Below are 13,205 nucleotides of genomic sequence, written 5' to 3'. Positions count from 1 at the left end.
TGGAAGCATTGCAGTTCCCCGACACGAACGAAGTGTCGAACTGTTCCATCTGAGGGAAAGGTGATGATGACGCTGTTTTACGACAGAGAAGGCGTGGTGCATACAAAGTTCATGCCGAAGGGGGCCAAAATTAATGCATCTTATTGTGAAACACTAAAACGATTGCGACAATCACTTAAAAATCGACAATCATTAAAAAATGACAATGCAAGACCACATGCAGCAAAACAAACGTGTGACCTTCTGAAAAAGTTTAGGTGAGAAAGTGCGGAATTACCCTCTTTACAGCCCAGATCTTTCGCCTGACTCCCGTGTGTTTGGTCCCATGAAACAAGAGCTTTCAAAGCGACGGTACCATTCGGATGCCAGAATGAAAGCTGCAGCGCAACAATGGTTATCGAACATTGTACGCGATTTCTTTGCAGAAGGCATCGAAAAACTTGTACCACGCCTTGACAAATGCTTAAATAACAGAGATAATTACGCAGAAAAATAGATTTTGAATGGAACTTTAAGATAAAGATATTGCAAAATTTTGCTCCTATTTTGTTTAGGCAGTGCAACTAAATTTTTTAATTGACCCTCGTATATTGTGAGAAGTTTATTTATGGCAGCACTTTACTGAAGATTTGAAAGGATAGAGTGCGCGTCATAATTTGACTGCGCGACAAAAATTTTTGCTATAAAAACTGGTAATTTTGTACCCAAATGCTGAAAATAACTTGACAGTAAACCTGAGTGCCATATCTGATTATTCCTTAAACTAGTTACTTAAAATATCTTTCAATATCAAGTCCAAGACGACTTAATAAAAACGAACTTTGCCAACATATTTAACGGAAACAAAAACTGAACGTTTTTCGGAATGATAATTTAGAGATGAACTTACTCTCTCTTTGCAGGTGAGATCTTCGGGATTAATCTTCCACAAGTGGCAGGTTTCGGAGGCTGCGTACAATTCATCATCCACAGTATACACATTGGCCATATCGTTATCCGTCAGTTCCAATGGTACCAATTGCGAGAAATATCTGAAAATGAATCGGTATTAAATTCCCGTCACCAATTTGTTGCATAAAATTCAAACTATATAGTATGCTTTACTTAACTTTATCAGACAGTCTTTGAGTGTATTTTACATAATTACGTGATCTATGCATATTTGATGTTATATAATAATTTTTATTTTTGTACTAATGTCCATTTATTGTGTCTAAGTATAAATCAGTGTTATATTTTAAATCCTCTTTGAAAATCGATCGACGTTTGAATGTTAAAAATAACTGAAGAGATACCGCAGAAACCCTCTAGAGGAGCCTTGACAATTTGTATCGACACATTATTTCTCACAAACTTGGCGATATTCTGGGAATGACCCGAAAACGCGTATTTAAAGTCTTCGGAATGATTTTTCACCAAGACTCCCTAAATCCTACTGCCCTGGTACTGCGAGTACTTATTACTAAATTATGAAAAACAAAGCTCTGATCATGAAATCAAAGAACTGCGGTGGGTCAGATGATTCGACAACCCTTTTCAGTTAAGCTTCATTAAATTCCCTTCAAATTTTATCCCGATTTGTATCATTCAAGAAACAGTTGCTCGAAATAAGCATTTCATACAAAAAACACATTCTCATGAGAACTGCCACCACGGGGTTAGTAATTCTTTTCGGTGATGACCTTGGACTCATTTCTTGCGTCGACACATGGGCACATACTTTTCAAAAGTTTTCGAAGAAATTATTACCAATTTTAAGCCAAGGTCTGTTGAATTGAAGACAGTTTCCTCTTTAGCATAAAAATCCTTTAGTAAACCGATACGCGAATGCCTACGAGTTATCACATCAATTAAAGATCATTAAGCTTTGTATAAAATGAAAGCTCCAGAGAAAGATTACATCAAATCTTGAATTACAAGAATGTTTTAATTTAAATTTTCTGTTAATCGTCACCTTCCGAAGATGGCAACTCACATTTTGAGATGGCTGATGTGCGCGCATAAAGCCTTTTATTATCAGTAATGTTTTATACAGTTAGTAGCACTTAGAAGTATTTAGTTAGCTAGGTTCTGCCTAACAAACCAGGGCAGGAGTTCGCATTTAATAAATGAATCATTTTAAGTTATATAGGGGTGGTCACTGAGAAACCATCCATCTTCAGTACCGGGTCACGCTTTCTGGAGAAAGCCAGTACCACCTGCTGTAACCGGTTAACATTCTTGCTTTAAATTTCCTACTAATCAACGCTGTTTGTAGCGCGCTACAAGCAAGTTCAACGAACAGCAAATACTTAGTTTTGGAAGGGCTATGAATGAAGCAAATCGTTTAAGGTAACACAGGAGTCATTCAGGGATATTTATTCGGATATCAGATACGTGCAGGAGGGAAGACACCAGAATTTCACCATTGGTAGTAGAGGTATAGTCTGCTGCACTAACTGTCCAGTTACACCCCAATTTTTAGGGAGAACACCCAGTGAAATAAAACACCAGCTAAACGTTTTATTCGGAGCCTGGCTAGAAAAGGGCTTCAAATAATCTCCCAAAAGAAAGAAATCAATATTTTTATCAGTTCGGACGCTCAATGCCATTCGTGATATTTAGCAGCCGATTGCTAGCAGCCCCTGGAATCAACTCGAAGACCGTCTCAGCAAGCTGTGAATTGTGAACGGATATGTCGACGAGTGTTGAAATCGCCGAATCTAGAGCCGTGTGGATTAGCATCTATGCGACAATTGAAAATGTCCGACAGTTAAACGCGGCAATTGGTGGACGCGATTGTTGCCCATTTGAGGAATATGGACCCATTGCTTGCACTACATGGAGGATTTGATTTGTTTATAATAATAGTTTATAATAATAGCATCTTTTCAAAACTGGAACAACTTGGGATGAGTTTTTCCCTATTCAGTTTTTTAATCTAATTTTAAACTTTTAAAAAGTTTCGGGCGAAGATTTAAACTATGATATTTTAATAAAATATGGCCGACTCTATCTTCATTACAGTTTGTGCAATGAGGATTCTTCTCGGCTTTCAGCAGATATTAGCGAGTCAGTCGACAATGAACTGTTCTCAACCAGGCACATGGAGGAAGCTTGGTTTCATTTATCAGGTCACGTAAATCTACAGAACGAGTTGCAGGTCCGATGAAAATTCCAACACATGTCAGATAAAAAAATTGGCAAATTTGCGCAATCAGCAGAAGCGTGGCCGAACTTTTGAGGCACCTTCAAATGCTGCGAGTTACTTTGATAGCTGAATGGTTTTACAATTAACAAAAGATGTACATTTTCCAACAAAATAGGACATCATGCTACATCTCGTGCGACTATCCGGCACGGGTTCACGAACAAAGGTTTTATGGACACCACATTTACCAAATTCGTCCCACACGCGGTTATTATCTATGGAATAATTTAAAGCAGAAAATGCGAGCCAAAAACCCGCATAACTTAGATGAACCTAAGAAAAACAACGTGAGCGCTTTCAAATTTAACTTGTAGATAAGTGAATAACAGGACGTCTTGCAGATTTCTTTGCTTCTGAAGGGAGACCTGTTTTCTCTAGAAATTGATAGAGGTGTTTACTTAAATCTACACCAAACTCAAGGTTGTCGCATTACTAATTTTATGAATAAAAGGACTCCATTCGTTTTTTCAACTTAACACCATACTAACACTGGAGGAAGGCTAGCTTATGCTTAATTTTATATCTGCATTTCTTAACACGTTCACGCCGGCTCCGGCCACCGGCGGTCCGCACTAGTCCGTCTCATCGGGCGGCGCGTACCACCAGTGGCCCGCACTAGTCCGTCTCATCGGACGGCGCGTACCACCAGTGGCCCGCACTAGTCCGTCTCATCGGGCGGCGCGTACCACCAGTGGCCCGCACTAGTCCGTCTCATCGGGCGGCGCGTACCACCAGTGGCCCGCACTAGTCCGTCTCATCGGGCGGCGCGTACCACCAGTGGCCCGCACTAGTCCGTCTCATCGGGCGGCGCGTACCACCAGTGGCCCGCACTAGTCCGTCTCATCGGGCGGCGCGTACCACCAGTGGCCCGCACTAGTCCGTCTCATCGGGCGGCGCGTACCACCAGTGGCCCGCACTAGTCCGTCTCATCGGGCGGCGCGTACCACCAGTGGCCCGCACTAGTCCGTCTCATCGTACCACCGATGGTACGCATTCGATTATGTTATTAGACGCTGAAAATTAATGAAAAATTAACGTTTATTTATTATAAAAACATTTTTAGTAACAATTATAATTAATAACTTAGCAAACGTATAACTCGTATACAGGTCTGAACAGGTAAAAATCGCGCGCCACCAGATGAAATGCGGCAAAAATTCGGGCGTCGTCTCCTGGCGAAGAACAAAATTTGGCCCCGGCGTGAACGTGTTAAAGACATGTTGCAGCAACGTATTTTATACATGAGCGTGCTAAGTTTAAAATAACTTTTGCGGTTTATTACATTATACACGAAATATATCATTGCTGAATTTTTAACTACTTGTGCATACTACTGTCTACATTTAAGAACGTTTATTCGATAATATTTTACCGCACCGTACAAAAAGCAAGTTGTCTTTTAAAGCTTATACCATACTGCTTCATTTGACATAAAAGCTAATATTTAGGTTGAAATATTCTTTATACATTTTTTACTTCGAAATGTCCTGGAGCAAAATCTGAGCTTTTTGTTCGGCAACTCTAAAGATACCTTTATGAGCGGATAACACTAAATATTTTAAGACAACTGCACTATTTATAAAATTTTGCACTAAACTCAAACCTATTTCAATATTAAACACTTCGTAGGAATTTATATTTATTTTTAATAAACAATTAAGTTACTATTTTCCCTATAAGCCTTCATTCCCCCAATAGTCGTCAGAATATTTAAATTTGGTACTGCGCGTGAAGGAACGCAAATTCTACCTTGAGGAGAAAAGATTTAAAGACAGTTCTAGAAAGGAAAATTAGTGAGCGAGGGCAAGTGCTGACCTTTGTAGCGCGAGCTTCTGGTTCTGCTTTTATTGCTGGTTAAAGTGACGTAACAGCTATTACTTTATTTCGACGCGGTTTTAGGTAACAGGATTATCAGAGCCCTGTAGAGAAAATTTGTTCCGTAATTCCGTAGGCTCCGCTGCGAAGCCAATGTTTTTAGCATGATTAGGCTTTATCTGTAGTTAAAACGTGCTCGGTCTCGCTACTGTTGCGATTGAAACATTATTTGACCCATTTTATGGTTAGCAACATGGAGAAAAATAATTATTGCGTTGAGAATATAGAGTGATGGTGAAGATGTGTTTGATTTTTCATTGTTAGAAGATATTGTGGAAGACTTTGTTGATTATAATTCTGACACTTCAATTAGAGGTTCCGAAATTATACTACCAGAGACGACGAATGGTAGTTATTGAAAGTGAAAGCGAAGAGTCGCCGGAAGACTTAGATAAATGACGCGATGTCACGGAAGAATTAGATATTCTGGATAGAATACATTTTAGTGTATCGGGAAAGGTCATTGGACCACAAATTCCTACAAATATTGTACAGCCGACAGAATATTTCAAATTATTTTTCACAAACGAACTGGTAAATAAAATTATAAGAGAAACCAAAAATTGCGCAGAAAATTTTCTAAAGAATAAAGAAATATCTAGCAATTCTATTTGGAAAACGTGGCGTGCGGTGGAAGAGGATGAGTTTTGGGCTTTTATTGGAGTTATCAATATGGGTACGATACCCCTGGTGAATATGCAAGATTATTGGTCAGTTAAGGAGAATAGTCACTTCCCTTTCTTTGGTAAAATATTTTCAAGAAAGATTTATGCAGATATTCTGGATGCTGCATTTAAAAACACCGAATCCTGCGAAAATGTTCGAGTTGTTGGTAGGCAGTGGTGCGAAAAAGGGTTAATATCTTCGAATTTTAAATTTATTTCTTGTTATTTGAGTTACCGAGCGAGTAAGGAATAGTTTGTTGCCTTCAAGTCGACGCACTGCAAATTTTAAAGAGTTAAAGTGTTCTTTTTATCCTTCACCTGTGTGGTTCCTACGCTTACTTCAGCTGTCACATCAGAAGATAAACAAATAGATATTACAACTTCTTTGAAGTGGAAATAACATTTCGGGGATGCCATCGAGACGTTACAAAGATGTCAATTTCGCGTCCTAGCAAAATGCAAACTTCCCAAAATACTTGCTGAAATACTCGATCACAAGCCATCCAATGTAAAAGTTTATAACGTTACGTTATTCGAATATGATGAAACAACGAGGGATATGCGATTAGGAGGAAGAAAGTCTTCGTGGAGGACTTTCCGAGGAAACCTGGCTCGTGCATGGAAAAACCACGAAGACTAATTATGCAGGACTGTCAGTTCCCCCTGGGTCTGAACCCAATCCAGTTCGAACTACCAGTATTCAGCAGTCTTAACCCCCTCGACCACTGATGGGACTGAAAAAAATTTATAAGGGAGTCGTAAGACTTCTTTGGTAAATAAATGCAAGTGTTTAAAGCAACATTAATTTATTTCGATACTATATTCTAGTTCCCTTTCCTTTCTAACTTTAGCATTTTTATATAGGAATTCATATTCTGCATCTTGAAGGAAATTCATTCTAATAGCAACATTAAATTTTATTTTGAAATCTCGGCTATTAAAAGTAATCTAAATGCAAAATCAGATTTTTCTAACTTAAATTTTTTTATTTCTAACAGTAAATTTTTTCAGGCGCTTTCAAGACTACAGTACTGTTAATTATTTTTTCAGAAATACACGTCACTTTCGAAGGGTGGTCATCCAATTGAAGCGATTGCCATCGGGTACAACATTCCTCGTCCGCTTTTGTTGCACATAAGCTTGCCTTAGTCTAAATGATATATGAAAATTTGAGTTATTTAACTGGTAATAATTTGTAACATAAATAGTTAAATATACTGCATTTGTTTTTTTAAACAAGTGAAAATATGTAATAGTTCTAACATTTTCTTTAGCATAAACTTCCCGTTGACACATCTTTAGCAGATATTAAATGGAATTAATTGATACGACAGACAATCCCAAATATCAAATCTCATAGCAAGGAAATAATAAAATTTGTTTTTAACGAAACTTAAAATGCGACATCGTAATTTTGACGTGCATATTGACATAATTTATTGGAAAATAACGAGTGCGTGATTTAAAATCGCAAAGTTAAAAATTGATTCCAACTTCAAACTTAACTCCGGATTTCAAACCCAGATAAATGCAAAAGTATTCACACGATCTTTCCAAAATTTGGTATTCGGGCTTTATTTTAAATTTAGAATACAAATACTGAAAAAGCATCGGTATACCACTTAAGAAAACTCAACTTTATATCAAAAAGTTTAGAATAAAAAATCTTGCATCAAAAGTCGCGTTTTCATGGAAAATATAATTTGAATTTTTGTCAATTTTCTTCCATTCCTATTCTAGATAGCCTAGTCTTTTTCCTTACCGCATATAACAGTAAATCTCGATATAAATCTGAAGATTTTTTGTCTACAGTGCTAAAGGTATCCAAAAGCAGAACCTACAAAAGCAATTAGATACAGAAATTGGACTTAGCGCAGTCACAGAGCACGCATCCGAGTGACATTAGCACGCACAAGTCCTATAACAGGGCTGTGATTGATTACTATATGACAGCACATTAAAGCTATATCGCTCATGGGCATATTGGGACAACTCGAAAAATACGAATTTTGAGTTATGGTCGTTCCCAATGTTGTAAAATCAGTCTTTGTGGAGTCAGCTCATACAACACCCAGCGAACTAAACTCGTGCGTCGAGTTTATGCGATTAATTGGCATGGCAGTAACCTCTTAACTCCTTAGAAAGCTCTCTTGACTTGTGTCGAATGGAAAGAGTGACAGTGCGCGACAGAATTACTCTAAATCAGATAAAAGAATGTCTGCAACAACAAAGGAAAATACGAAGAATCAAGATGGTAGAATGGGATATTTCCCTTAGCCGTCATCAGTCGGCGAAGAAAGATGAAACGAATGAAAATAGACCAGCAATGCGAAAAAAGTTGGATCAGTAAAATAGTAGGTACTTCAAATAAGAAAGCTCTCGAGTGGTTGCATACTGATCTTTCACAAGCTCGCAGGCGGGCCTCATCAACATCAGTAAGCCGGCCAGAGCGCTCCGATTCTTGAATGCCATAAACCTAGTTTTTGAACTTTCAGTACCAATCCTTCACAGAGTCATATGGTACATTAGTACCTAAAGCTGTGCACATGATTTGGTCACATTCTGTAGCTGACATTTTGAAACAGAATAATTGAAATAATTGATTCACTATATTCAGATTCCCCTCTGTATATACCCACACCTTTACCAGGCTTGAAAGTCCTTATTTTCGTAACGTTAGTAGTGGTCATATACCTCTAATTTTAGAAGGGTATTAAATGGAGAAAATATTCATATTTTAGCAATGCCAAACCAAACATTAATTTTCGACAAATAGCTGAATCCAACTTTTCCGGTTCTATAGTTATATTATTTTGTTGAAGTTTTATAGTCGTTATGAAACAATACAAAATTTTGACTCCCAGTACTTCAAAAATTGACAGTGATATTTAATTTCAAAATTTTTCAATTTTTGATGTCATTTTCAACTGCAGGGATCGGTTTATCAAGTTAGAATAATTCAAAGAAATAAATCTGAATTAAGTGCAGCAAAAAGTATGTATATATAATTTAATTGGCCCCACAAGTCATGTGGTGTCCTTATCAGATTATTGTAATTAGCCATGAACTTCCAGCGCAATTCAACGTAAACTAACACATTTATCTCAAAACCTGATTTTCGACTTTTATTAATATTGCAGCTACGATATATTTACAGCGAGTGTTGTCATCTTAAAGGATTTTATGGAAGTAAATGCCCCTTATTTATATATCGAATGAAAAATTTGAAGGACTGAATGCAAATTAAGTATGGAAATCTGAATGAACCAACATAAATTCATGGCTTTAGTCACTCGCCCATTACTCAGTGCGGTCAATTGACTGAATAAATATAGCAAAATAACAGCCCAAATTTCTTGAAACCATCATGAGAAAGAATTGCATCGATTTTTAATGTTAAAATCGCCTTTGGTACTTTATACTTGGATTTATGAACTTTTAAAGTACTGGCTTCATTTCTTGAACATATTTCAAAATGCACGTATATACGTACAAAATATTCTAGGCCGTATGTACACAGCCTTGCTGGTCAGATTTTTAAAATCTACTTGGACAGTAATGATGAAAGAACAAATACAGTTAGACGGCATCGCTAGGAACAGGTATGAGAGCAAAAGCAACAGGAATTAAACAACGAGGATTATGTTAAGCTATTCATTTACTCGTGATTTATAAAATGTTAAGACGTAAAGGATTTTATGGCATTCAAGATTGTAAAATGACACCGATTTCCATTTTAGCTGCTCATAAACAGTTCTGCCTCAGATTTTCTACGTGGGTTTAAGGCATGCTGGTGGAAGCCTCACTTTGGTTTGGCAAAAAAGTCGACTTTTGCTGCACTAACACCGATTTTTTTAGTATCGCAGGAAAATGGAGAAAAACTATGAGCAAACTTCCAATAGAAGGAAATAAAGGGAAGTGCAGAATATAAGGCAGGCGGTTATAAAAGTTGTAAAATCTCATTTACAATCAGATTATATTTTTAATAGCAATAAGATATATTTAGCATTAACTACGAGATAACACAACCAACTTTCGCCAAGGCATGAAGTTTATAATTACCTGCAGAAGACATTCTTGCATGGATCTGGGTAAGATTTTGTACCAAATTCAGTGAAGACTGGCCTTTGGACTTGGGTGATCTTTTGATACATCACAGTGTCCAAGAATCTTGACATAACATCGACCTGGAAACAAGATTTCAATAATTACTAAAAGCAATAACTACACTTACACAATGGAAAGATTATGCTTTTATTTTTAAAATTTGTGCCTTTGACTGTTGAGGACAATTTAATCCTCCATAGCATACATTTTCTGTCTCCAAGAAACTATGGCAGTAGCTCTAAGATTTCTTGACACTAGTTGAAAGATTTAACTTACAAAGAAGATTTTTCAATCGAACTCCACATCAAGAAATGGAAATCTGCTGAACAATACATAATAGCAAAGTATTTAGTTGCCAATGTCTTATAATAAATCCAAACACTTATGAAGCACGGGATTATTAACTGCCACTGGCAAACTTTAACAAATATTGTTGCGTTCTACGGGTCCGTGGATTTAAAGAGATTGATAACACTTGAAGAATCAAAGCACAGTTTATTAGTATTACCCAGGAGAGTTCCAAGGAGACGCTTACAGCCGTCGAAAAACTAAGATAAACACGCTGGAAGAAAAAAAAAAAAAATCAACACAGCCTTCAGGTTATCAGGCGATAACGGTGAAGACAGCTTTACGGCAAAGCACTAAAATACAGCTCCCGACTCGGTCGATCGCACTTGGAGCTCAAGCACTACTACCGAATTCAATGTACTTAAGATACCCTCGACGATATACTCATACACTGACAAACTTCACGATAAACTGCTACCTCGCGTACAGACAGGGTTTATATATAGCTTTTGACCTGCCTCCGAGAACATTATGGGGCAAATCAGTAAGAATTCGTTCCCGCTCCATCTACTGCATTTCGCCGATTTTGTCGCGAAATGGAGGATTTAGTGCCAAATCTGCACCCCCTGCCTTTCTTTGCCACTTTCTAGCAACCCTAAACTCGCTTTGCCGGGGAAACTATCTTATTGCAGCTGACATTTCGTAACAATAATACGATTGCCAATGTTATATTTAATTTAAAAAATTTCACCAGTCGATAAAGTAGAGCTGCATCTCCAAATAAAGTTGTACATTTTCAATTTCCTATTCAGGCTGATTTAGCAATCTACGTTTAATATTATGTACTTCTAAAAAAGTAATTTATAGCTATTTTTGAACAGCTTTATTTTCAATAATTTCAATGTATTATCGAAAAGGCTTACTTCGTTTTTCAGTAAAACTGCTTGTGTGTATGTATATTTAATTACGGCAAAGCACACTAGGGCTATCTGCCTAAGGGGAGGGATGCCTTCGTGGAGGACTTTCTAAGGGAAACTGGCTCGTATACACATTACACATGGGGAAAACACCCATGCAGCCAGCCCGTTCGCGGGATTCGAACCTCGGACCGAACTACCAGTGTTCAGCGACTTTACCGCTCGGCCGCTGGTGGGCCCAGTAAAACTGCTTGAACTTGGTACATTTAATGGGAAAGCAATGTGTTCCACAACTTACAACAGCTTTCTTAAGCTGCAGAGTTAACAGCTAACTTCTTGTAGATGAAGAAAGCTAAACAAAAAGTTTCTGCCAAAATCAAACCTTTGTCGTCCAAGAATTCTTTGGATCAAGAAAATATTAACACAAAGTTTCGCCTTACAAAACAGTACAATTCGTTCACTGAAGTTAATTTTAAGCAAGCTCTTTAGGTTTTACTCAACACTATATATTTAAATTCAAATTACTATCACTTAAAATTAGTTTTTTTGATAAGTTTCAAGAAACTTGCAGTTAGGTTGATTGCGAAAGCAAAAATTAAGGAGCTGTTAAAGTTTAAACTACGTCTATATCTGGGGTATAATACAGAGTGGTCTGGTATGGTTTCAAGATACTATAACGACAAATTTGAAATTAAACTATGAAGAAAGAGTTGAACTAAAAAATGATTCGATATATATAAAAGTATGAAAATACTAGGAAAACATTTCAATTTTAAAAAAAATTAGATAATGCATGTGAATGTAAATTCACAGATGTTTCTTCAAACAATGAATAGTGAAATAAGCCTGAATAATATCACAGAATAAGGAAAAGACTAAAATTCTTGCGTAATGCAAAACTGAAAAATGTATCTTTCCCAGTGTGTCCAAAATAAATTTACGCAGATGAAAAAAACCTACCTTTTTAATCATTGTGAGAAAAACCTCAGTCTAGTGATTACCCGAAAACATTTAAAAGAAACTGGATACTTTTAAACGTAAATGTCCCTTATGGATACCTCAAGAACAATGCAACTCAAGAACAATGCAACCAGTTCGTTACCCACGATTGTGAACTTTTAACCATCTGTGGTCAGCGCTTTTATGACACGGCCGCCGGGTCTTGCATTACTGATCGTTTTAAACCTCCTAAATACATTTCTTTGACCATTATTTTTACCATATCTGTACTGCACAACGGAGCTATACATTGACTCCGCAGTGATTATCCCACAAAGCGCGTACTGTGTGCATCACACTAAATAACTGCAGCGAGATAACACCTTGGTACTAAAAACATCTTCCAACAGCAAAATGGTTTCCAGAAATGTTCGTATTCTGGCTTACTTTTTCAAAGAATAGATTTCCAGCCGTTCTATTTAACTTTACGATTTAATATCCTAATTTTATATTTTTGTCGAATAAATTGATCACCTTTGCAAGTTTTCGAAACTGCATTTTGAAAATCACGAAAGCTGTCAAAGCTGTATCGCTAAATTTCTATAATTTTTTACTGTTTTATATTTCTATTCTTTTACTGCTATATATTTCTAGATGAGTAGATTCATACATATTGTTACGAAATGTACAGGCGCGGTAAGATGGTTTCCTCGCAAAGCAGTTTTAGGGTTGCCACATTTGGCGACAAAATCAGCGATATACCATGGACGGATGGAGAACCTTCTGGAACGAATTCTTACCGGTTTAACCCAGAATGTTCTCGAACACATATAGCTATATAAACCCTGCTGGTCCGCAGTCGGAAAGATGTGCATCATCGTGTAGGGCGAGTCAGTGTGTCTCAGAGAGTGTGCCTCGTCTAGCGAGCCGTGCGGAATCGATCGAGTTGACAGCCGGGCAACGAGTGCCGAAGGAGTGAGTCTCTTAGTGTATCGCGGTTAGTGCATCGTCGAGAGAGCGTGTTGAGCTCCGGGAACGACTGAACCGAAGAGTCGAGAGCTGTGCTCGTGGAGTCTCGAGAGTACGTGGAGTTCCGAGAACGACCAAGCAGCGTCAGGAGACTCGGGTGCTTTGCAGGAAGCTGTCTCCACCGTTATTGCCCGACAGTGTGAAGGCTGTGTCGCTAATTGTTCCAGCGTGTTTATAGTACTTCATCGACGACTG

General features: G+C 37.6%; 1 protein-coding gene across 2 annotated transcripts in view; it reads right to left on the bottom strand.

Annotated features, from left to right (window-relative positions):
* Nucleotides 1–13,205, bottom strand: part of LOC118195594 (beta,beta-carotene 15,15'-dioxygenase-like) — a 106,853-nt gene that overhangs the window by 18,089 nt on the left and 75,559 nt on the right. For both annotated transcript variants that reach the window (XM_035366930.1, XM_035366929.2), the window contains exons 3-4: nucleotides 9,793–9,917; nucleotides 890–1,031 (exon numbers count right to left, since the gene is read on the bottom strand). In XM_035366930.1, the coding sequence (XP_035222821.1) occupies nucleotides 890–1,031; nucleotides 9,793–9,917 (267 nt within the window). The remainder of the gene's footprint in view (nucleotides 1–889; nucleotides 1,032–9,792; nucleotides 9,918–13,205) is intronic.

This window comes from Stegodyphus dumicola, chromosome 8, assembly GCF_044657685.1.
Source record: "Stegodyphus dumicola isolate Sdum_Otavi_A_Nest chromosome 8, ASM4465768v1".
Lineage (NCBI taxonomy): Eukaryota > Metazoa > Arthropoda > Arachnida > Araneae > Eresidae > Stegodyphus > Stegodyphus dumicola.
The sequence above is the reverse complement of the archived record's forward strand: the minus strand, read 5'-3'. Positions and strand labels throughout refer to the sequence as shown.